The 26,181-nt window shown below is 40.4% G+C and overlaps 1 protein-coding gene across 1 annotated transcript in view; it reads left to right on the forward strand.

Moving 5' to 3' along the window:
- The window catches only part of LOC135501995 (succinate dehydrogenase cytochrome b560 subunit, mitochondrial-like), a 91,531-nt gene that overhangs the window by 54,147 nt on the left and 11,203 nt on the right, over window positions 1-26,181 (forward strand). Inside the window, exon 5 of the mRNA XM_064794402.1 lies at window positions 13,646-13,809. Within this exon, the coding sequence (XP_064650472.1) occupies window positions 13,646-13,809 (164 nt within the window). The remainder of the gene's footprint in view (window positions 1-13,645; window positions 13,810-26,181) is intronic.

Below are 26,181 nucleotides of genomic sequence, written 5' to 3' on the forward strand. Positions count from 1 at the left end.
TCTACGATCTCTTTTTATCATAATTAAAAACAACCGCCCCGCTCTGCCGCTAGCCGATCGTACAGGTGCGCTTTTGTCCACTCCCTTGACCTCGTTGCCAAGGCTACGGGTGATTGTTATTGGCCGACCGTCGTCTGCCGGAACACGTGGATAGTAATGGTAGTACTTCAGGCAGTGCAGTTGAGTTGGGCGCGCGAAATGGATATCGCTAACTGACTGGGTAGGCCTGCATATTTTTATTCTATTGGTTGGAATTGTGACTGCTCGCTCAAAAGTTCTTAATGAGAGTAGGCGAACGCTTACGTAGCGGCTAGTAGCCTACTGCCAGCCCGGCGGTTTTGCGACTTTCTGTCTGTTCTTTCCACGTCCAGCGCTCAAAGCTTCCGTCGCTCACAGAAATGCCCCGTGTCAAAGCTACGATAAAAACGTCAAAATCATCTCCTAAGGTGCCAGGAAATTACGTCTAAGCCTCCCAAAATTTTGAAATTTTTCCGGGACCCACTATTTGCAGAACGGCGCTTGCCGACGCTATATCAATAACGCAGTTTGAGTCTGCCTTGATCGGCAGCAATTTGACACAGAATTTGGTAGGCAGTGTAGCGCAAATCGCGTGCCGGCTATTGATGTCGTGCTGTATCGGGTAATTGATATGGCTGGCAGTCGGGTTGCGGTAGGATAATGATCGTTGAGTGACAGCGGAATGTTTATATGCGATATTTACGGCTGTGTTTGTGTAACTATTGGCTTGGATTTAAGCATGGTGGAGGTGAATTTAAAGAGGGCTGCTGCAAATTTAACAGGGCGGGCTAATTTTAGATGGGGCGCATTTTCACTGCTCAAATTTAAACGGGGCACTGTTAAAATGGCCTGGCGAGAAAACTGATAATGGAAATGAGGTTGGCGTGAACTCGGATCTCAGCGTGCACTCACGTGGCGTGAAATGTCTTTCACGCCAAGACATGTGCGCACTCAAAATAACGAATAACGCGTTTATAGCTCAGCTGACAAAGTCAGCGAAGGTGGCAATATTACTAAGGGAATGGTGTCCGACCTTCCTTCCTTCCTTCCTTCCATCCGTGTCACTTTTGGGCATTTTGTAACCGTAAGACCTAGGCACTTTGTTGACGCTGCTAAAGAGTAACCCAAGGGGAACTCAGAAACGATCCGACCTACATTCGGCGAAGGAGGTCATCGGGAAGTTTAAACTTCTTTCCTTTATACCTCGGTCCACAGAGGAAATATTGTTTTCAAATCTGGCCGAAATTTTTTTAATAATTTTTCATTTTGACTTGTAATGGAATTAGTTTAGTTTTCACCGCCAGTTGGCGCTTCGGGCACATTTGACAGATTTTTTGACGATTTAAAAGCCCGGGCTATGATGTATAGTTGCGCAGTTGTATTCTGCGCATGGAATTGGCCAAGGAACCAGGCTATATTTCAGCATACCCACTGTGACCAGTCTAAAGGTGGAAGATTGATTTTGCAACACCTTAAGTAACCAATTTTCTGCTAAAAGTAGTCAAGTAGGCGATATTATCACTAGTTCCTTTCAGTGGGTAGTCATATTATGATTGGCGGGGATTTTAATACAGATCTGAGTAGGTCTCATTCCCCGCACACAATTATGCTTAAGCAATTTCTAGAGGAAGAAAATCTTAAGCTAGCGCGGGGACACGAGCCGAGTAATGTGGATTATACGTATGAAAGTAGAGCAAATGGAACCCGGTCACTAATTGACCATTTCATTGTGTCGGAAGAGGTGTATGAATTGATAACAGCCTACGAGGTTGAGCATAAAGCGTATAATCCATCAGATCATTCCTGCTTATTTATGTCGGTTAACTTACCCGCACCAAACGTTTTTGGTGAAGCGGGCGAGGTTGGGCCGAGGTCAAAAATGAGGTGGGATAAGGCAACGGATGAAGATATTGTGAGATATAAGGCATCGTTGGACGATTTACTTCGCCAAATCGACATTCCAGTGGAGGCCTTGACTTGTAGGGACTTTAAGTGTAAAGAGCACAGTGAGGAGATTGAACACTTTCATGATGATATAGTTGGCGCCTGTCTGACGGCAAGTCGGGAGTCAATCCCCACATATGACATCAACCAACCTAGGGGTAGAGCGGGATGGAACAACGGGGCAAGTGAGGCAAAGGAAAGAGCGATCTTCTGGCATAACTTATGGAAAGAAAATGGCAGGCCCAGAAATGGGGCAGTGGCAGACATCAGACGGAGAACACGGGCACTATATCATCGTGAAGTGAAGGAAGTAAAAAGGAATCAGGATCAAATGTCAGCAAATAAGCTTGCAAGTAAAAAGAATGTATGGGTAGAAGTAAAGAAGATTAAGGGTAGTTCTAATTCCGTGCCAACTACAATGGACGAGGCTGTGGGCAGTGTAGAAATAGGAAACCTGTTGGCTGATAGGTTTAAGAGATTATACAACAGTGTGTCATTCGAAAAGGGTGAAATGCAAGAATTAACAAGCGACATTGAAAGAGAGATTGCAGAATCTTGTTGCAAGGGTAAATGTTATAGCAGCCATAGTATAAACCAAGGCGATGTAAAGGCAGGGATAAATCGGTTGAACAGTGGTAAACAAGACAGCATACCCTATCTCTTCACTGATCACTTCATCAACGGTTGTGATAGTCTAGAGATCTACATAGGACTTTTACTAAACGCCATGGTGATACACGGACATTGTCCAACCAAATTCGAGAGCACTCGGGTCATCCCAATCCCGAAAGATAAGAAGAAGTCTTTAAATTCCTCTGACAACTACCGGGGTATATCACTCAGCAGTATCATGGGGAAGATCCTTGATAATGTTATCATAAAGCACCATCACGATGCCCTGAGATCAAATGACGCTCAGTTTGGCTTTAAAAAGAATCTGTCAACGGCTAGCTGCGCATCTATAGTAAACGAAGTAGTGGGATATTACAATGGGAGAAATTCGCCAGTATATTGCGTAACCCTTGACGCAAGTAAAGCGTTCGACTGCGTACACTTTGTTAAGTTGTTCCGGAAGCTCATAAAAAACGGAATCTGTCCATTAATGGCGAGGTTTTTGGCATACCAGTACAGTAATCAACGGATTTGTGTTAAATGGGGCGAATTCGTATCGGATTCATTTACCGCGACGGTGAAACAGGGTGGGGTGTTATCCCCCATTCTTTTCAATATTTACATAGATCAGCTTCTTGTAGACCTACAACATTCAAAGATCGGGTGTAGAGTAGGTCATATGTATGTGGGGGTATTTGCTTATGCAGATGACATTATACTCCTTGCACCGACGGTACTATCACTGACAAAGATGTTGAAAATGGCAAAGGTTTTTTCAAATGACTATGTGATTAAATTCAATATGACTAAAAGTGGTTTCATGGTTTTTCCCGGGAGTTGTGATGTCAGGGTGGAATTCATAGTCTTCGACAGAGTGAGGTTAGATGCAAAACAGGTTGAGACGCATCTGGGTTTCCCCCTAGGGCCCAATACCGACCAGCTGAGAATCGATGCAGGAATAAACAACTTGTATAAGCGTACCAACATGGTTTTGGCTCGTTTTGGGAATGCCTCAGCCGAGAGCCGGTATTTTTTGTTCAAATCTTTTTGCATGAGTATGTATGGGTTTCAATTGTGGGACATAGGAAGTCGACACATGGAGAATTTTTTCACTGCATGGCGGAAGTGCGAATAATGAAGTTACCAATGAGAACACACAACAAACTAATTCCTTTAATCATTGGAGACAGTCCCATTGAGCTTCAATTGGAAAGACGATTACTGAGATTCATAGAAAACCTTACTAGATCAGGGAACGATTACATGATGTTATGTATGAATCTAATATTGTATGAGGGTACAACAAGCCTAGGTAGGAACACTACTAGAGTCTGTCTTAAATATCGTATCAATAAGTTTACGATTAATGTTGGATACCATAACATAGGTGAGGCTGAGTTTAAAGATGAGGATGTACGTGTGGCGGCTCAAGCCCGTGAGTTGTTAGAAAGCCTAGAAAACGGCAACGAAATACTAACACAGGACGAGATAAGGACGATGTTAGAATTTGTATGTACGAGTTAATTTGTAATCACGGTGTTTCTTTTTCTTTTCTGTAAATTCTGTAAATTCATGTCAATTTAAATACTCTGTACAATAGTACGAATAAACATATATATATAAGGTCTTAAGGGAATACTTTCAGAAATTAGTTCTTGAAAATTTGGCCACAATTCTGTGAAAACGATTTTGGAAGTGCACGCTCTGTTCGCGATGTGTTTTGAAGTGGAGAATTCCCACAGTATGTTCAGTGAATTGGCATGAATCTGTTTGCATATTAGTTTTTAGTGCTACAGTTCTTACATGAGTAAAAAGTAGACGTTCCAAGCAACACAATAATATTACTCCCATAGAAATTGATTCAAAATCGACGGAGCTACGGCATTCTGTTAGGCAATTGGCAGCGCTGATATAATACATTGCATGCTAATGCATGCCAAATGGCACACTTTAAAAAGCGCTCATTGGACAACGTAGGGAATCACCAGAAATGACATCATCGCTTGTCTAAATCTTCGAATAAAGTCACACTTAGAGACATTGGATTGCCTTGAAATTTTGAATGCATGGTGGTGACACCTTACCCTGATGCAACGTCTTGGTTTTGTTCAAAAATTTACTTCAGCGGAGCAGTAATGAGCGATTTTTAGCTCAGCTGACAAAGTCAGCGGAGCTAGTCAAATAGCTATTCGATTGGTGTCCGTCCTTCATCCTTCCATCCTTCCATCTAGCCATCTGTAGACAAAGTTGGGCATTTTGTAATCATACAACCGAGGCACTTCAAATCTAGTCTTGCTTATAAACGCCGCAGAAAATGTTGCTTACGGAAAAAAATTTGGGCGATTCGACTCAAATTCAGCTCCCCAGGGGGCAAAATGCGTAAATGAAAAAACAATTTTTTGACGCTCTATTCCAGCAGATAAAAGCTTGAAATAAAGTTAAAAAGGTCTTCATGATACAGAAGTTTTGGTATAAAATAGATTAGTGTCGATTTATATCACCAGTTGGCGGTAGTGAGCAAAACTGTTGTTTGACCCCGGATGATTCCGCTTTAAATATCCCGCCGAGGTTACCTGGAGTACTATCATCAAGAAAATGGCGGTGACCTTTTTATTTTACCGGAGCGATGATTTTGTAAGTGACAAATTTTCTTTTTTAAGCCTTTACGGAAACGTATTTTGGTACGAAACTTCACACGTTTATAGAAAAGATCAACGAGAATGTGTTCAAATGCCCTCATAACGATGAGTTCAACGGAATTTGGTCAAGCAACCTTCGAATGGAGTCAACTTTCTTTGCGAAATTGAAGCGACGACCTCATTATTTATCGTAATTTATGCAGATCTGAGTCCAGCTGATGGGTGATGTTCTGATTTGTGCTCAAACTATTGGAAACTTCGGAAATTAGTTCTATTAGTTCTACTATTCTGCAGGAGTATATTATAGCCATTGATGTTGACAGCTAAAAGCACGAAAACTTTGTTCAGGTTTCTCGTCCAATCACATGACCTCTCCAACACTCGATAATGCACTCTTTTCCTCCATGTTTTAGGCCAATCTTCGGCATGAACATGAAATCTAATAAGCGCAGTACTTAAATCAGATGTTTCTCTCGCCTTGAAAACATTCCTGGGTAAAATCCATTGAGATTAGCCGAGTTAATCTACTTTTTCCGTGCTTAAAATCTCTGCCGCTGAATTCTATAAATAGAAACTATTAACATCGCGCATAGACCCCTGAATGCTAATTAGCGGGATTATCGGGCTAAACAATGGGATTAGCTAGGAAATAATATATAGGGAGTTAAAAAACTGAAGGTAGGCAAGCGAGGACCAGATTTGAAGCGAGAGACACCTCCACTTCGGACCTCTCGTACGACCAGAAAACGCCAAGAAACGTAATATTTTTTGCTCACCACGCCATCTATAACACTCCAATTTTTAATCCCATGCCTTCTGTCAGCCATCAATCGCATATTAACAACATTGTCGGCATCGTTTGATGGTGATGAAAGCGAATAAATTCAGAAAACTCTCCGCCCACCATCCCCCTCCTTGGTAACCTAATCAAAATGACGCCAGCATCGCACCGCAGTGAAGGGAATCCCGCGCGCTGATTGGCTTTTCGCTTGTAAACAGCGACCTGGCAGAACTATGTGTTTATTTCTAGCCAATCAGCGCACGGGATTCCATTCACTGCGAGTTCAGGTTACCAAGGAGGGGGATGGTCGGCGGAGAGTTTTCTAAATTTATTCGCTTTCACCACCATCAAACGATGCCGACAATGTTGTTAATATGCGATTGATGGCTGACAGAAGGCATGGGAATAAAAATTGGAGTGTTATAGATGGCGTGGTGAGCAAAAAATATTACGTTTCTTGGTGTTTTCTGGTCGTATGAGAGGTCCGAAGTGGAGGTATCTCTCGCTTCAAATCTGGTCCTCGCTTGCCTACCTTTAGTTTTTTAACTCCCTACATATTATTTCCTAGCTAATTCCATTGTTTAGCCCGATAATCCCGCTAATTAGCATTCAGGGGCCTATGCATCGCAGCAGTGTGGTTCCCATTGTGCGCCCTCCCACTTCACACCATGTCAGGAAGTTTTACGGAGAGGGAGGGCGTGCGGTAAGAAGAATGGCCAAAATGACGTCACGTTTTCCTGGCAATGCCTCTTGCCAGGCCAGTCAAGCATTGGGAAAGCATCTTTAATTCAGACAACGTTAGAACTAGAAAAACGAGTATGTTAATTTGCAAAATTAAAAGCAGATTTCACCACTAACCAGTCAAATCGGAATACGACGGCGCAAAATGTTCCCGCTTTCCTCCTGCTAAACAACCTTGTTCCCGCACTCCTATTTTAATTTATGCCAAGGAATATGATATGATCTGTTTTCACTTGTTTGTAATTAAATGGTATTCATATAATGAGATCAATAGTAGTGTCCGTGTCAGATCCCATCGTTCAACTAGTCTTCTCTCTCCAGGTGCCTCACACGGACCTTCAGGTCCCCATACTCAAGACCAACTCTTACGATATCGCCCTCAAAACAACCCTGGAGTCATGAATTCACAGGTGCTCCTGTGAAATCTCAGTTCTAGTTTATTTATCAAACTTTATCGAGTGTTATCGAATCGAATGGATGTGTCGATCGTCGGGGCGGATTGATATAATGTGGTTAGGTTGTGCGTCCAAGGCGATTAGGTCATTCAGTTAGTTTGAGAAAGATCATGATCATGAAGATGCGTGTTGTGTTATCATAACCGGAAAATAAGTTGAAGTTATTATTAGTACTACGATTCTTACATGAGTAAAAAGTAGACGTTTTAAGCAACACAATAATGTTACTCCCATAAAAAAACTGTCAATTCTCCTTACCACTCACAGAAGCCAAGCCATTGCTGTTAAGTTATGCAGGGGCTTAATCAATTACCTGCACTCCCTGTGGGGTGAATAACATTACCTTTTGAACAGCTGGCTGTAGGGGGATGATTGGAACACCCGGTATACCTACTCTATCAAATATCACTTAAGACTATTCCTAGGCAGGAATCAAATGTCCATGGCTACGCCCAAACTAAACCTACCCCGTCAAGCTGAAATCGTTTTGAATAGGACCAGATGTGACCTTATATTCAAAAACCACCTGTTTTCTCATAACTTTGTAAATGTTAACGACCCTTACTGTAAATGCGGACACAAGGCGCAAACCACACGCCACATCTTCTTCAATTGCCCTCTTGCCGACATGCTTAGGGTTGATCTTTTTGATGACCTGAATACGCTGCCATCATTCACCTTTATATTCTACAACCTTTGCCAAGAAGACAGGCTGCAGTTGTTATTGAATGGCCATTACAGATTGTCTATTGTAGACAATATCTTTATCGTTACTAGAGTCAGCACCTTTATTGCTGAACTCGCCATTCTTTAACTTATGAAGCCTGTTTTCAATTATCATATCCTTGTTTGTTTAATTCTTCTCTGCCATCATTCACTTTTCTCTATGTAATAATAACCAGGGCTAATAATGCTTGATAGCCTAGCCCTGGGATTCATCTGTATGTTACAATATTATTGAAAGTAATAAAATCATTTCAAACAAAAACAATACCTGCTGACCTGCTGAACCCAGGTAAATGTTATTTTCAATCGACGATTGCAGGTCACCTGATTATCGAGATTTCGTGGGAAATGAAATTGTAAACAAACGCATGTGTGCAGTTCAAATGTAAACAAAAATGTATTTTTGGTATTTTTGGTTGCTGGACTTGGGTTTTCCCGCAGTTAGGAGCTGGGGTCAAATTGGTGGTCTATTATTTATGGGTACTGTTAGTCAGAGCTAGCCCTTGATTATGAAGGGATTTTCAAATTGAGGTAACCATGGTCTTTTTATGACGTGCTCACCACAGCTTTCAATACTTGATGTATCTAAACTCGAGGCGCGCTAAACATACTGAACTAGGGATATCTTCCGTTGCCTCCTGTAATATTTACACACCATGGATGATTAGTTCAGTCATATTTCATCCAGCTGGCAGCTCTGCATTGGAAATTTTAGTGGTATAACGTGTTCTCTTGACCTTCAAACAGTAGTATAAAGCCGATATTTACTACTTAACATCCTCAGTCCTATGTTATTACTATTAGGTCATCCAGCCGAGCGCCAGGCTTGTGGGCCTCTTGTTCTACTATCAAAGAGCTTAAACAAACACATTCAGAAAAAATGTTAACTGATGAACCATGTTGTTTAAAGGGACACTATAGGCAGCAGCTAAGTAATAATAATAATAATAATACGAGTCTTATATAGCGCAGTATCCAACCATTAACTGGCCGCTCAAAGCGCTTGATAGGCCTCTTTAACAAGCAAATGTTTGAGTTGTCCCTTGAAAGATAACAGAGAGCTGCAGTTCCTAACAGTTGAAGGAAGTTTGTTCCACAGCTGAGGGGCTCCAATTGAAAATGCTCTACCACCGACTGACATGACATTGGTCTTTGGGATAGACAGAAGAACGGCCGATGAAGAGCGCAGAGTTCGAGAAACGGTATGAACGGAGAGAAGTTCTGAAAGGTATTGGGGAGCAAGTTGGTGAAGACACTTGTAAGTAAGAAGGAGAACCTTGTACTTGATGCGCTGTTGCACAGGAAGCCAATGTAGAGACCTGAGTACTGGGGAAATGGAAGATCGTTTCTTGGTCTTGGTAATTAGGCGAGCGGCAGAATTTTGTACCTTCTGTAGGGGTATAATTGTTGAATTGGGACAACCAAGGAAAAGGGAATTACAGAAATCCAGGCGAGATATTACAAGAGCCTGGACATATAACCTGGTGGTATTTGGAGTTAGATATTTTCTGATTTTCCCGATGTTACGAATGTGAAAATTGGTGGCCCGTACACATGTGTTAATGTGTTCTTTGAAATTGAAATCACGGTCCAAGATCACACCCAAATCTCTTGCAGAAACAGAAGAATATACATTTGCATCAATGATACGGATGGCGGGGAGATTAATAGTGCTGCTGAACCTGCGGGAACAGATTAGCAGAATCTCGGTCTTGTCGCCATTACAGCTAAGAAAGTTGTCGACCAACCAGAGATTTAAATCGTGGACAGCATTAGAGATCTTGGAGCAGGTGGTACTAATCTCAGTTAGTAGGCATGATAAAGTTAGACAAAGTCACCAATAGGGGTCTCCCATCTTTAATGATGTAAAAACTATTTAAGCTAGTACAGGGATATTTTTAATGGTGAATTAAACATGATCCATTGCCCTTACTCTGCATATTAGTCACTGTAAGATGGCCAATTCGACCCACTTTTCCTGCCTATAGTCCCCCTTTAATGTTAATGCCTTCAGAGAACTTATAAGCGGCTTGAGGGGGGTATTTTGGGCCATAAAAAGTGATGTGCATGCAGATCCTCACCTCATCTGATTGCACTCAAATTGTTTACTGTACAATGAGTGACTTGTTTGGATTCACTATTCTTTGGCACAATGAAGTTGGGTGGGAGAGAGGGGCGCTATTGATATCGGCATGACCAATTTGGCTGCCAGGCGGCAATTTTGGATTTTGCATTGTGGACTGTAACTGCTGAGCAGGGCTTTCATTAACGTGCGTTGATCCTGGCATACTTTACGCGTCATAATTTGAAAATACGCACAGGAAGAGCTGTAGTGCTTGTCAAAAACACATTCCCCTTGAAATCTGAGAAGCCAGATACACTCCACAGTTCGATATTGATCCTCAAAATACATATGCCATCAGACTTCCTACACATATTTTCTACAAAGCTGCACTATCGGCAACACTGCAATCTATATCTTGCTTCTCCACATATTCGATTGGACAGGCCGTGGGTGTATCACGTGGTCTATCGCACATGCACTGCTGTCAAGGCAGCAATCAACCACTTTCTACGACCAAGGCCTAGTAGTATGACGCGACAGCTCATCCGTTCAAAACATTGGAACCTGCACAATGCTCAGCCCTACGACTTGGATAAAATTTCAAAGTGTTCAATTCTGTAGCAACTCCTACTGCATTTTAAAGGGGACACTGCTCAGATCACATAACTGTTTAATTTTTTTGCTTACCGTAGGGGAGTCTTTACAATAATCCTGTGTCTGTCAACTGTAGTCGTCGTATCCTATTTCAAAGACAGTTGCACGTTTCTTAACCACTAAAGCTATGAACTTTAAACTTGGTACACATGCCCCTCCAGGTCAGATGACCTCTGACACTGAATTTCGGTCCGATCTGATTCTTGACTTGGCCACCAGGGGCCAAAACCAGAAACATAAAAAGTGTGAAATCTCGCTTATTACTGATTCTTTTTTGATGATAATTTTATGGTAGGTACTCTGAGCAAGGATATATCACATATCATACACGTTTTTGATCTGACTTACTTTTCATGGTCATAGAGGTCAAATGGGTTAAATTGGCCGTTTGAGTGTAACTATGGCAGTTTCTTAACCGCTAAAGCTATGAACTTGAAATTTGGTACACATGACGCCCTACGTCATGTTATCTTGGACACCGAATTTCAATCTGATCTGATTCTTGACCTGGCCACCAAGTGGTGGTCAAAACTAAAAAGGTAAAAAGTGCGATATCTCACCTCTTTGTGACTTCTTTTCGATGATATTTTTATCCAAGGTTCTATCAATATTATACCGACTTTGGTTTGACCTATATACTATACATGTAGCATGTTTATTAACCAAATATCTTTGGAGAGATGTTATTTTATTCTTTGTATAATTATCATTTTACTTGAGGAGAGAAAATCGAATATAAATGATTTAAAACGACCAGATTTCGGCTGGTTTCGAGAGCGGTATCCAATATGGCACCTTCCAGTAAAGCACCAGCGCGAAGGAATTTTTCACTCAAACTCTATTCCTGTGGAGATCAGAGGCCAAACAATCATTTTGGAGGGGTTTGGGGGTCTAGGGTTTATAAAAATGTGGTTGAAACTCACCTTTTCTCACGAATATCAAACTTTTTTTGATAAAAATAGAAAATAGCGACCAAACTACTTTCTGAAATCGCAGAATTTCGTGCCAATCAAAATGGCAGCATTTTCAAGTCATGTGATCTGTGTAGTACCGTATAAAACGCATTTTGCGCAGCGCAAATTTAACGTTCTTTCAGCAAGTGCGTCGCCACTGGTTAATCACTGCGAGAGCTGTCTGTGACGTTATCCAAGTGCCTAACATGTGCATTACTATACAAGGAGGCTGTATGAAAGGTACAAAATGAATAGGACAATCATGCAGAATGAAAAGGTGGTTTAGTGCCATCACCCAAAGTAAGCAACACACTTTAGTCCCGGTCCTAAGACACCATATGACCCGCCCACATAAGTTGCTTCATTAGTCATCCAAAATAGTACAATTATTCTTCATGATTCCTGATTGGACCACCTCCTTCAGGACGTGATCAATGGGCAGCCGCGCCTGGGTTTGAATTAGCATGCATGGTCAGATTTATGAAACAAACATGAGCACTTGTATGAATTAACATTTTAAATGTTAATTGAAAGGATCGTAATCTTTAAGCGAAAAATCTTCCTTGGAACAATTTACACAGATCGTCCAAAGACAACTGCAACCCCTTTCCTGCTTAGTTGCCACCTAGGGTGAATTCTCCTTCCGTCCATGAACTCAATATCATCGTCCCATTCCCCTTCATCCATTGGCAGTGGCCCCATATCATTCTCCCTGTCATGAAAGGCCGCTTCAAAACCGTTCACGATAACTGCTGCATCAGCAGCATCCCAAGCCTGGCTCACGATATTGACAACATCAAATAATGCAATTTTACGACATTGCCCTTCATTAGCTGTGTTGCACTCTTCCAGCTGTTCCATTGTTTCTTATCATGTGACGTAAATTACTTCATTACGGTGACATCCAGTGGTTGAGCAATGGATAAACATCCGGCCGGAATGAAATCAATAATTCCACCCATTTCTGTCACTACATGTCCAAACATTTCAGTCCTATGTACTCGATATCTGTTCACGAGAATGAGGAACTACTCACTGATTTCTGCTTACACATGGGGACGAAACACTTCCTCAAGCCAATGCTCTATTGTCTCTTGGTTCAATCACCTTGTTTGGGAAGAGGTCACCACAACATTATGTGGCAAGTCTTTTTCAGGAAAGTTTCAGACAACAAAGATTTTTTTACCTGCCCTAAACCCGGACAGTAACGTTCCGTCAAAGGATTCCTTTTAATTGTTTAGCCATTGGCCTACTACAATATTACGGACGTAAATCATCCCAAAAAACCCCATTGCAGACTGACCGAGTGCTTGCGAAAACTCCCTATTTTCACCATCAAGATTATTCGACTTCATGGTCTGTAAGGTTCCTAACTATCCGGGCATAACTGACCAGACTCAATATCGGAAGAAATTCGAAATGAACATGCCACTGACAGCAACGTCAGCCAACACCAACTCGGTTTTCAGGCATTCCCTATAGGCCAGTTTGCACAAAAGAATATTCAACACAAATGCATAATAAAGTTGGGCGGAATATAAATTTCTCCTTAATGAGGTCTCTTACAACCAGGACTAGTGTATATACATCCTACAGTGCATGGTAAAAAAGTATTACTATGCACTAACACTGACTAAAGCTAGCAGACTCCTTGACTGAAATAGGAAAGAGTCAAATGACATTTCTGGTCTCTTGGGTAGGGAGTCACTGACAAAGTGGAAAATATCAGTTGAAGTCAGTAACACCTTGGTCTGAAAATTAATGAAAGCCCTGCTAAGGTAGTCATCTGACGGGTTGCCAGTTGCCTGTGGCATGATGAGGTGAAGTGGGAGAGCCAATTATATGCAATGGTTAATATTTTCAAAAATGCTCCATCTTTATTCCATGCTCATTCACTGGAATTTGATACACTTTGCATTTCCCTTGTCGAACTAGATTGAATATCCGGGATTAAAAAGTAGGTTCACTTTTATATAGCTTTGAATTTGCCAACACAGATATAGTTGGAGTCCTGTCAAACCTACTGTGCTTGATTATTTTCTGCACCTTTCTTTCAGCACTGTATTTGATCACATACACGGTGACTGCGATGCCACACGATTTCACCTTTTATATTGACTTCATCAAGGATCTCCATCTGAACCCCTACATCTTCACCGGAACAAAATTCCTTATGGCGTTCCCTTTGGTTTACCACATGATCAACGGAGTAAGGCATATGGTATGTATTATGATTGTTAGCTCAATAATCAATCACTTTCAATCAAGTGCCATCTGTCCATCAATGCGGCATGTTTTGTGACCACTAGGGCTTTTGAACAGAAACTTTGTAAGGTAAAATGGGGTAATTGTAGCCCCTTTTTCACCTATCACTTTGGTTACGCAAGAGATTTCCAGGCAGATTCACTGAAACAGGCCAGCATCTTACAGTGGCATCTCTTCCAATTTTACAGCCTGCAATTTAGGGCACTTAATCTAAAACAATGCCTCTGAGAGACAATACAAGACTTGTGGTCAGGGCTACAAATATCCCGTGGCCTTTGGGTATTTGTAGCCCCTGACTAAAAATTTAAAATTGCATGTTTTTTTATGTATGAGAGCATTTTTTTCACAGGTGTATGGTCTTTATTAGTAATAAAGCTTTCAATATTATTCCACCTAGGTTGACGACGAGATTTTGCTGGTATCAAACGATATTTATTGAACACATTAAGTGATGTTCGAATCAATCACTTACCAACAATTTAAACAATTTAAACAATATCATCGCAAATCAGACTGATTTTAAACTGGTGTAAAAGCACACAGTTCTATTTATCACCTCTGTTGTACAGAACAACTTGTGTCAGACAACAGCTTGTGATATTCTGAATTGACTGACGGTCTTGTTGTGCGCCTATAAAACTGTAGTTTCAGTTATGGGTCATGTATCAACCCCAACTATAGCTGGCACCACTTAATGGTAATGCAATGTACCATGAGAAATGCAGCTATCTAGTCAATATTGGGACTTTAACTAGAGACACCAGTAACTTTGAAAATATTAACATCATTTCGAAATAATTTTAGATAAACTAGTATGAAACCTCAAATGTATCATTGTTGGTACATAAAGGGTTAACATTGTATCTAATTCAGATTGATTTATGATCAAATGATATAATTTGCGTATAAGAATATAAAAATCCATAAGTATTAAGGTAGCAGGAATTGGTGGGCGTTTGTGGTTTCTGAGTGTGAGCAGGTATAGTGGTGTCTGTTGACTGTGCTTGAGGAGAGACTAGGCATGATGCCGGTCAAAAGCACAGTCAACAGACATGTGGTTTCAGTATTAGGTCTTTCATTGCAGCAATGCGAAAAATGTAAACAATTTTGGTTAGGTCCGTCATAATATAGAGTGACTCAACCAATCTCTTGATTACAGCGGCCGCCTCAGCGCCACTACGCGGGGCCTAATGGCTAAGTAGCTTCGCGCGATATGCAGCCATCATTGTGGGGGAAGAGGGTTGAGAATTAAAGGAGGCACTGTTCAGTTGATTTGCACAAACCAGCCAACCCTTACCCAGATATGGGAACAAGTCTATTCATGATAGATTTCGTACCCAAAAATGTGAATTTGTGTGGCATTCCTGACGTTCACTGTTCTGACAATGAAAAACAGGTGATGCTCTGAAGCTCCAAAAAAGAAGAAGCAGTGAATTCCTGGAGCTAGGATATTGTGCTCTGGGTGAGAAACTGTCCATTCCTGGACGACCTCTTTTTTCCCAGGTGTCGAATAAATTTTGAATGTCTGATGGGGGGGGGTCAGAGTTGTAATTGACCGTTACATTATGACCCAAGGAGGATACCGCGGTGACGTCATATCACGTGATCACATCCCATATTACTGATCGCTATGGCCAATCAGATTCAGTCTACTGACAGCACCAGCACTGAACACATCTCCACATCTCACTGTCTGGTGCGCTCCTGTACACAAAAACACCAATAGACATGAAATATTGCAATACCTAGTATGGATTCTTCCTGTGTAGAATAAAATTTACAGAGCAGATTAACTTCCACGAATAAAAAAGACGTCTGGCGTGGCCAAAGTGCGGAAATAATGGGAAATAATGTCTCCGCTAAAATACACTACGAAATACACTAGGCAATGCACTACACGATACACGGTAGAGATGCAGTTGAGTTTGTTATTGTTTTGACTTAGAAGCCCGCCCATATCATAATATATTCATGTATTCATGAAGTATGAACTCATTTCTGTCCCATACAACTCTAAGAACAGTCAATTTCTCCTTAAATCATCACCGAAACCGCGATATCCGCAGGAAGATTTCGTTCTAGTGTCCGAAAATGCATGATCTTACAGGGGAGCTAACTCGACAAATAGAGGGGATCTATGGGGATCTATGCGAGTTTTAGGTCCTACCGGTCTCGAACTTGTAAAATCTGTAAACATGCCTCCAAATCCCATTATGATAATGAAGAAATTGCCCCATATCTGGGTGACTGTTTTGAAACCATCGCTAATTTTGGAAGATCGGTGCCCGGCTATTTTGTTTTAAAAACCCTATTTTTCCCCATCAAAACAGCACTTTTCATTATTCAAATGATAACTTATTGTCTGAAGACTTATTTCATAGCAGAAAAGTACTAATAACTCTGATTTGATGCGAAAAATCGATCTTTATTTGATGACTTGATTTTCCCTTGGCCATGGATCGAGTTTGTTTACAATATGCAGCGCCATCTTGGAAAAGCCGTGACGTCACCGCGGTATCCTCCTTGATTATGACCGGGTATATCGAGCTATTTATAGGGGCTACAAATACCCCGCACCAATTGGCTACAATTACCCCGAGGGTACCTTGGTCAGAAAAGTTTCTCGAAAAATTTACTTTTACTAATGACATAAAATGCCACATACAACATTCTTTACACTCAATACTGATCATCTGAAACAAGTTTCAAATATATCAATGCTCGGCAAGTATAGAAAATACAGACCTGTAAAAAGTTTGATCCCAACTTTTTTTGTGCATGTCTCTGATTTGTTTACTTCTTATAGCCAAAGCTGTACATAACATGTTGCTTAATCCAAAATTATTTATGTTGTGATACTCAAGAGTCACCTCTTTCATATCCATGCTTCTGTTCGCTGAATAATTCCATGGTTACTGGAATATGAATTAAAAACATTGCCAGGGGCTACAATAAGATCGGGGCTACAAATACCCCATTTTATGTATGAAAGAACCCCTAGTTCAGATGACCTCAAACACACGTTCCAAATCTGTTTCAGTTTGGCCTCAAGGGGGCTAAAACTGAAATCATAATGAAAAGGCCAGGGGCCATTGTGCTCACCGTGGAGATATTTAATAGACAATTCATGCTGGTTAACTCTTTCAGTGCCATTTCCATTGATTGGCGGACAAGAAAATGCACGTTGTGCCAGATCCGTCGATCGACGGATTAGGTTAGTTTCAGTGAATAACATTAGATGGCGATACCCAAGCTCAATATATATACCCAAGCTCAATATATGCGAGCTCTGCTTTGACTTGAGCGAAGCAGACGATATATTTTGGGCGCAAGGCATCATGGGTCAGTACGATTAGCAGAAAGGTTGGGGAGGGAGGCCACACTTCTTTGCGTTTACAGCTGAAAAAGTTGCCGATTTTTTACAAAAACAATATTTTCCCCCGTAATTCAGAGGATGGGCTTCATCAGGTCAATCGTGATGAACAGATATACTGAGATGCACGTATGATTAGAAAAGTAACAGGGGGTGTGAAGGGGGTCTTCAAGATGACTTTCTATAATAATTTGTGTCAAGTTGAAGAGCAAAATACCCCTTTGCCCTGGTGATTGCTTCAGTATCTACCATACCCAAAATAGATATACATGTAACTAGTTAAATTGCTAGGTGAAGTCAATAAAACATACTTGGTGAAGTTATCTCTTTTATTTTATTTTTGTTCATATTTTACAAATTCCTGAAAAAACCTGTGTATTCCTGGCATTCTTGCGTGCCATAATTGGAAACACTCTCACTGAAAGTGTTAAGAAACTTGTTATGTATATAGCCAAATGAAAATTTTTATACCATTCAGTCTCTGCGACCTTGAAAGGTCAAATAGAATATATACCGTATGTTGGTTAGATGTACTCATGGTATCTGATTGGTGGAAATCGGGCAAGTAGTTAAGCAATGATCGAATCTTCAGCTCACCTGGGGGAGCTTATGTTATCACGTCTTGTCCGTCCTCCGTCGATCTGTTTGCTATGAACAATGGTGGCACGTTTACTCACTGTTGAGTCTAGAAAGTTGAAACTTGGTGTGTGGATGACTTATGACAATATGACTTGACACATAAATAATCATCGCCATTTGACCTACTTTCTGGGCTCCAGACAGCAATCTTTGAAATTGGTTTTTGCCTAATGCTTGTACGCAGAGTGTCAACATTTTTATGGTGGGCGTATCTAATAACACTATGAACAGCAACTCTCGTTTTTCTGTCGGAAAACTCTCGGAATCTGCATCGGTCTCGAAATCACTCGAAAATCACTCGAAATGCTTCACGGTCATTAAACCGTCTCTCGGAAATCTCACGGAATTCGACCCGGCCTTGAAGAGCCATGTTGGGCAAGAACTCGGAAAGTTTCGAAGAAAATCGAAACAGTTAATTCTATTGTGATTGCTGGTCAATCCCTGTCGAATATTACCGTAAACGATCGTAAATGACTGAACATTTTAATGCTTTTGCCTGAGAAGTATTTTCGATTTTTTTCGACAGAGTTCGATAGGTATTCAGATCGAGCAATTATTTCAGTTCTGCAATACGTTATAGGTGTCGCAAACCCGCATTCTTATCACATCTATTGAAACCGCAGGTAGGAGTCTAAAAGTATCGAAAAGACTCGAATGTTATCGCAATTAGGTGCGGTGGAATACAAAAGGACTCGAAAAGTATCGTTTTCTATCGTTTTTCTTACAGGTGGTTTCAAAAACGGCATGTCCCGAGTAAATGTCCAGTTGTTACCCTCGTAACATTGGTTGTCACAACACCCTTCAACGTTGACAAAACGTGCAACAAATGTACGCCAACATAACCAACGCTTTTAACCTGTCAAAATTATCAAAATCTTCAGGCTTGATTTATATTTAAAACGGTATGAACTAGGCTCTTGCTTATTACACAAAAGCCGTTATCATCCATTGAAAAATCATAAGAAGAAGAAAATTGTGTAAATATATATTCTTTCAGCAATATGTGTGTGTTTGATGTATAAGCAATGAATTATTTCAGATTAAACTAGAAGTAATAATGCATAAAAGTCTTCGAATTCGAAGTCGAAGCCGGTTACATCTGTTCTAACAGTTCTCACTGATAAATGTGAAATTCCCAACATGTCAGTTAACAACAACTTGTACAAAGTCAGATGGAATTGAGCAGCTCAGGCATGTCAAGCAGATATTATTGTAAACGCGAACTGCATCGCGCAGACTTTAAACACCTCAACACGCACATTTATTTTTATGACATCACACCTCCTTCAGACATGTCGGACCCTTTTTTGCGCGTTTAATATCTCACTGATATTTTGAAGATCGTGCGTCTTGATAGAAAAATAGTCCGTCGTCCTACCCTGAGAGGGTTACCTTTGAAGTAACATGCACTATCTGCACCAGGGATTTCTATTGATGATTAAAAAAGACAATTCATTTTTGGGCATATTCGCGGCGCACTGCAAAATAATAATATTCCAACGAGTGGAAACAATATTCATCCTACTGTTGCTTACAAGCTTACAATCTTCATCTGTCATTGGCATGACTGGCAGTAACTTTTGCGATATGCCTCGCCCTGCCATTCGTGCTAATGATATGGACATTTTGTGCGCATAATTGTGGGAAAAAAAACGTTGATCAGGCTAGAGATGATTTGTCCAGCTGCTGGGTGGCCGTTTTTAAATTTGTGTCACAGTGTTGAGGTGATGCGCAACGAGCCACGTGCCGTCGCTGATTACCATGCTTACTAGGGATTACTCGTAAGTGCTACCACACGAGCGTCTCGTTGTGCAATCCTTTCTTTAAAATACAAGCAGAATTAACTTTGTTGATACTGATTTGTTAAGACCAACACATTATATGGCCAACCGGAGGCTAACCCCTTGCTGGACAACCAAACATGGAACAAAATTAATCTGACAATCGTCATTTATAACCACAAAGCAAAAGGTATTTTGTTGACAAAGCATGGTTTGCCCCAAGACCTGTTTTCAGATAAGCCCTTGGGTCAACAAAAAGTTGGACCTGACAAGATGGATTTATTAGGACCCCTTAGAGCGGACCAACTATATAAAGACTTTACATTGACTCCTCGATTTCTGCTAGGCAATATATATTACTGCAGCTTAGTATGGTCGCTAACACATGAGCAAATAGAAATGTGGTGGTCAGTGTGTGTGGACAGTGATCTTGCTTTTATCGCAAAATTTTAAATTGATCACAGATTTGGAAATATTTGAGGATCATCTCCACCTTTTAATAAAGTTGGTCTGCTGGGAAATTGCGACGGCTTTTTAACTGCTTAGTTTACGAGTAAATGAAACTTGAGAGAAGATGACGCATTAGAATTTGTTGTAAAATTGCAAAAAAAAGTCCTTGGATTATCATAGAAATCTAGTATAATAATATAGCGAATTTGATAAAAGAATTAGAACCACCACAAGCAGTGCCTTCACAGTAACGTCACAGTGAAGGTTCTCGCCATCCCGCAGCGCGTTTTTAATGCATCGACCCGCGCAAAAATGATCGCTGCACGCAGGTTCTTTTAGTGGAGATTGACATAACTGGCTGCTACATCAGAGTGGAAATTGACTAGGCAGCCTACAGCTTGGTAATAATGCCCTTTAAAATGTCATTCGTCCTTTAAGGCCAATTGGTTGGCGCATTGTTGATGAACACTTTGGGACACAGCATTTGGCACTGTGTTTGAGGGAAGTGGCCTCAATCTGTTTTTTATAAGGCATTTCCAGCATGTATTTGGGCTTCAGAGAGATAATCACCAATGTATTAGCTGTTCATATGACTAAGTGTGATGAGGGAATTACCTCCGTCTCCAAATGCTATACTCACTTTCTGTTTAATTGGGCGTGCATGAGTAGTCACTGGTCTAAAATGCTTTGCTCAGTTTTCAGAAATCTCCTGCATTTGTCCGTCACCTGTTCAGAAAGCATTGCGTCCTCTGCCATATGTCTGCCATTTTGTTGAGTTGGCCTTGTCGTGGTGTGAATCTTAAGCTCCCCCCCCCCCCCATGCAACCGCCCCGTTCATAAACTCTCCTACCACTAGCTCATTAAGAAGCACGTTATACATGTTAAAGTTTAAGATTATAATACAGTGATATCAATGGAATAGTTTCATGACATACTAATTCTTTTTACAACAATACTATATGTTGTGATTACTGTTTATATTGATACTCGTAGATGAAGATTACTCGTATTTCTTCTGTTGTATGACCGGAGGTGATGGAGGCAAGTTGATGCAACCTGCGATGACCGCCGCAAACGAGCTATTATCGTTGCAGCCGATTTTAATCGCTCATATGTGGAGCACTTCCAAAAGGTATGCTGCCAGTTTGATACATTGCCCCTCCAGTGAGTCGTGCCCAAAGTTTTATTTCTGTATAAAATCGGCCTTTTAAGGGTTAAAGCCTCGATATGCAGGGTACTTTGCCTTTATGACCCAATATCACTGAGGACCGAGTGTTGCAAATGAAGCAAGTAGAATAAATACATGAATTTGTGTGAAATCATCCATCTGGTTCAAACAAAAACCAGAAAAGGTTCAGGCCGACAAAAACCCCATCAAGTTCTGAAATTTTCACTTTAAAATACGCAAAAGGGAAGTGCCGTTTTAAAGACTTAAAGTTGGGACTTTTTTTTTCGTTTTAAAGTCATGATTTTTAGTTTTGGACATTTTTGTATCGGCCATGTTACCCCAGTCAGAGAAATACAAAATGAACCATTCGAATATTCTCAATAAATGGCCCACATCCCTTCTTTGGTGTCCCTAATTACTCCACATTTACTTTGACAAATATGTTGTAAATCTTTCTCATAGTGTGACTTTGATGGCTCTTTTCAAAACCAAGTGAATGCTTTACAATCCAATAAAATGCTAAGAAAAACACTCCATGGGCTCTATAGGAATTTGCGATTCTGCAGTTTGCTGGACTAAACTTCGTTGACAAGAGAAAACATGTTCGGTTAAGATATAGTCAAAAACTTTGAAGCCCAAAAAATATTCCAACTTAAATTCTTCAGGATACTTCACGTATCTAACATTGGAAAGTTCAGAGCACGAAATGTTTTTGTGGTGGCTTGGACATTTTCTGGTTTATATTTGAAACTAATAGATAATTGGCACGAAACTCCATGTCAGCTTTCTACTTGCCTTATATCTTCAGTCATATAAAAGTATAAAGCAAGTGCATGTATAAGCGACATAACGTTGGCATGGAAGCATCAACAATTGCGTGTCCAGTAATGTTAAACGATCACTAAACTGTCCAAATAAAAAGGTCAGTTTAGAAATATCATGAAAATATGATTATTCCAAAATATCATTTCCTTGCGCTATTTTGATAACTTGCCCTTTTCTTCAAATACCTTTTTCTAACACTCATTCGTTCAAAACGTTTGTCCACTTAGGCCAATATGAGATCAAAAACATATTGAAATGATGTTGTCGGTTACATTTTAACTTTGCCAGTTGGCCGGCATCAAAAGATGACGAAAGAATATTTAATATATAGGTCTATTCATTAATAATGGCAACAATCTGACAAAGTAAAAATCACGTGAAAATCTCGATATTTAATAATCTATCCTTTAGGCCCATACACCAAGTTAGAATTAATTGACTACATGTACTTGTTTGCATGGTCTTCGAATTTCTAAAAAATTTCATAACAGAAAGTTGCAAATCTTACAGCAGCACTATACACTCCATACGAAATTTTTCATGAACAAATCTTCCTGAAATTATCTTGAAACATGGGGCTCTTTGAAAATGTGCTGCAATATAGCCAAAATATCATCTGCATTTCTCTACTAAAACGCAACATTATCAGACCATTCCATGGGTCTTACACCAACATAACCAAAGGTGGATAATTGCACCTAATTTATTATGAATGTTTACTTAATAGTGATGCAACATGGTCAGTCAGTCCGGGCAAATGCCCGAGGCTAGTTAATCGAACAATGCTCAAATACGTGAGTCAGACAGTCATCTATCAGAGAAGTTTTGAAAGAAGCAGCCTATGGGAATTTTTTTCACTGTACTATAAGACCAGGTTTATAGCATAGCTACATGCATGAACCAACAGTGATATTAGGGCAGCATAACAAAGTTGTTGGCTGCTTCCCAAGAACCGCCAATTCTTCTTTCTAATAGAAAAGTTCTCTCTGCCAGAGGCAGTCAATTCTTGTTTGACAATAATGCATGAGTGGCTAACACAAAAGTAGTAGACTGTGTGTATGTCATGAGCAGGTCCCAGCTGAAGAGTTGGATCGAAACGACGAAAAGGTGACTTTGATAATGTGAATGATCTTGAATATTCGAAACGTTAAGCTAGCTTCGCATTTAGGGCTGTGGGTTGAAAAACAATCACACATCGTTGCAATTATTGATGGCTGACAACGTTTCTTGCCATTTTTCGATAGGAACAGTAGTTTTTGAGATATTTGTTCTTGTTGAGTTTAAACGCTTTATGGCCGAGTATGAAAGTCGATTATCCTAACGATAATGTTCCTAAAACTAACCGTGTTGATATTCAATACACTTTCATTTAATTTAAGCTACTACCGGATTTGATGTCACATTTTTGAACGCGACCTTCACAATTACTCGTTACTGCTAGAGCGAAGTACCGTTTTGGTTTTGTAAAATAAATTGTTGAAAAACTTGCGCTCGTAGGCCGAGTTCAGACAACTGCAAAACCACTCAAAAAAGAACAATAATGTACATAGTTATATTCAGCTAGACTTTAAGATACTGTCTTTTTATCATATTTGAAATGCATAAAGCTAAGTCACTCCTTTCAACACGGCCATGGGTGGGTGTCGCCCCCCCCCCTCCATGAAAAACTAAATAGATATTGAACACAGTGATTTCTCAACATGGTATAGTCTAATCACACACAAATTCATTCTGACTAATTTGACAGAGCCCGCCTATCATGACATCATTTTATTGATGCCAAAATGTTATAGTTGAATAAGGTCTAGAAATGTTGTTTAGACTTATCAGAATGGTATCAATAACAGCGACATTTTTTTTACATCGCAACTGACATCATAATATTATGTCAAGAGTTACTTTTGTTTTAATGATATTACCAGATGTTTCCTACCCAGCCTGGTGTGTAAATATGATAAAACCCATTGTTCATGTTTTGGAAGTCCTTTAGATACAATTTCCATGAACATGACAAGATACTAATATTTACCTACATTTACAGCATGTTGAACGTCAAGGTTTTGTAAACTAATTAGGGATCCTGACGACTGCCTCGCCTTGCAGCAGGAAAGTAATGTGCTAACGAATTATTCTGGGGTGTACTAATATTGGTCCTACTCTATGCTGTGACTGTCTCCTCTCAGTCATGTCAGCACCTCAACTCAAAAGACAACAAAGCTAGAGGTATATATGACCGTGTCGCAGAAACTATCAGCAATAATCTCCAGCATTCATTTAACCTGTCTTACGCTTTAACTGTACTATGCCAGTGTCCGTGTCACAACTCAGCAAGGATGGCAAGACACAGCGTTACTGCTGATCCATGTATAGCAGGACAAATTTCCGCATGCGTCATGTTGTGACTGTCACATGTAAGTATTTACTCAACAGGCCACGGATGAATGTAACTGTTTCCCTGGGACAATCAAAAATTGTTTTTTTACTACGCGGTTCCTACGTTAAAGATGTGACTGTAATGACAGTCTTGTTTCAGTGTCCCAACACCATAAATCAAATATGAAAAACAAGATGTGATAGTCCCATACTCCACGTTATGCTTTGGCACTCTGGTCTCGGTCTCCACAGAATGGGAATGAAAGTGTTTGTCTTCACATAAACAATCAACAACTATAATTACCAATTAGACCTGCGATATGCTGAGAAGTCTCCTATTATTCTCACATCTCAGCCAACATGGATATTTTCACGCACTTTGACCTGTGCTATAATGCGACAGCCTATTATAAGTGTCACATCTCAACAAGCATGGAAAGACGACAGGGTCTGACTGTCTGTCCACGGATATGACAGAATCATTCAACTATATTCCACTACATTTAGGCGTGTTAGGCGTGCGATATGCTGCGACATCTTGCATTAGTGTCATATCTTAAAATACACGGTTAGACGGTGATGTGACTATATTTCCAGGAAAAATCAGCGATTAGTCCTGCACCGTATGGCCTGCGTTATTATATGATAGTCACCTACTGTTTCACCTCAACCGACTTGGAAAGACAGTACGTGTCTCTCTAGGAACAATCTGCAATTTATTCCAACTCTTTAGGTCATCGTTATGCTGCGATAGTCTTTTATTATTGTAACATCTCAAAATACATGGAAAGACGGGATGTGTCTTTCTCTATCAGTAGGAACAATCATATCTGACTTTAAGGCCCGCGTTATGTTGCGACAGTCTCCCATTAGTCATGTAAGTGTCACACCTAAACAGACAAGGAAGAACAGGATAGTGAATGTCTCTCCAGGAATTGCAATTCACTTTATTCCCAAAAAGATGTGGCTGGGTCCCTAGAAACAAACATAATCCTTACCACCTGGACCAAAGTTATGTTGCGACTGTCTCACACATGTCCAGCAACTCAACAGTTAAAGACAAAGGGGATGCGCCCGTCATGCTGTAAACAGTCAGAAATATTTCAATGTCGATTTATGATGTGACTAATAGTGGCACACACAGTCTTGAATTAATTAGTTACTATTGTTCCCCGGGAGGTTATTTTGAATATATTCATGTCACCCAGTTCGGTATCATTGTTCTTTGCAGTGGGTTGACTTTGGTGAGAATTAGTTTGGTTTAAGACAAGTGTCTTGTGAAAAAAACACACCACTAAATTCTTCAGACGACGGACAAATTCAGGAGATCGCTAAAGACTCATCACAGAGCAGAGCGACTGCTTATGCACGACAAATTCATGAACACGGATTGAGTATTGCGCTCAGTGACGGCGATTGTTGCCTCATTACAATGAATGGTAAACATCAAGTAAGATGGAAAGTTATACAGTGTGTATCAAAAAAGGTAATCCGAGATCAGAAAGTTGATATGCCAAGGTTACTGATTTCGACAACATTCATTTGGTTTACCATTTGACAAAAGCCCATCACATTTCTATCATCACTTCTGTTACACATTGACCGATTACAGTGTTATTGAAAAATGATCCGATCAATTGCGCTTTTTCCAAGTCGTGCCCCCCCCGGCCCCCAGCATAAAGAATGAATGTGGCCATTAGACTGTTCTTCCTACTTGTA

This window comes from Lineus longissimus, chromosome 18 (genome assembly GCF_910592395.1).
Source record: "Lineus longissimus chromosome 18, tnLinLong1.2, whole genome shotgun sequence".
Taxonomy (NCBI): Eukaryota; Metazoa; Nemertea; class Pilidiophora; order Heteronemertea; family Lineidae; genus Lineus; species Lineus longissimus.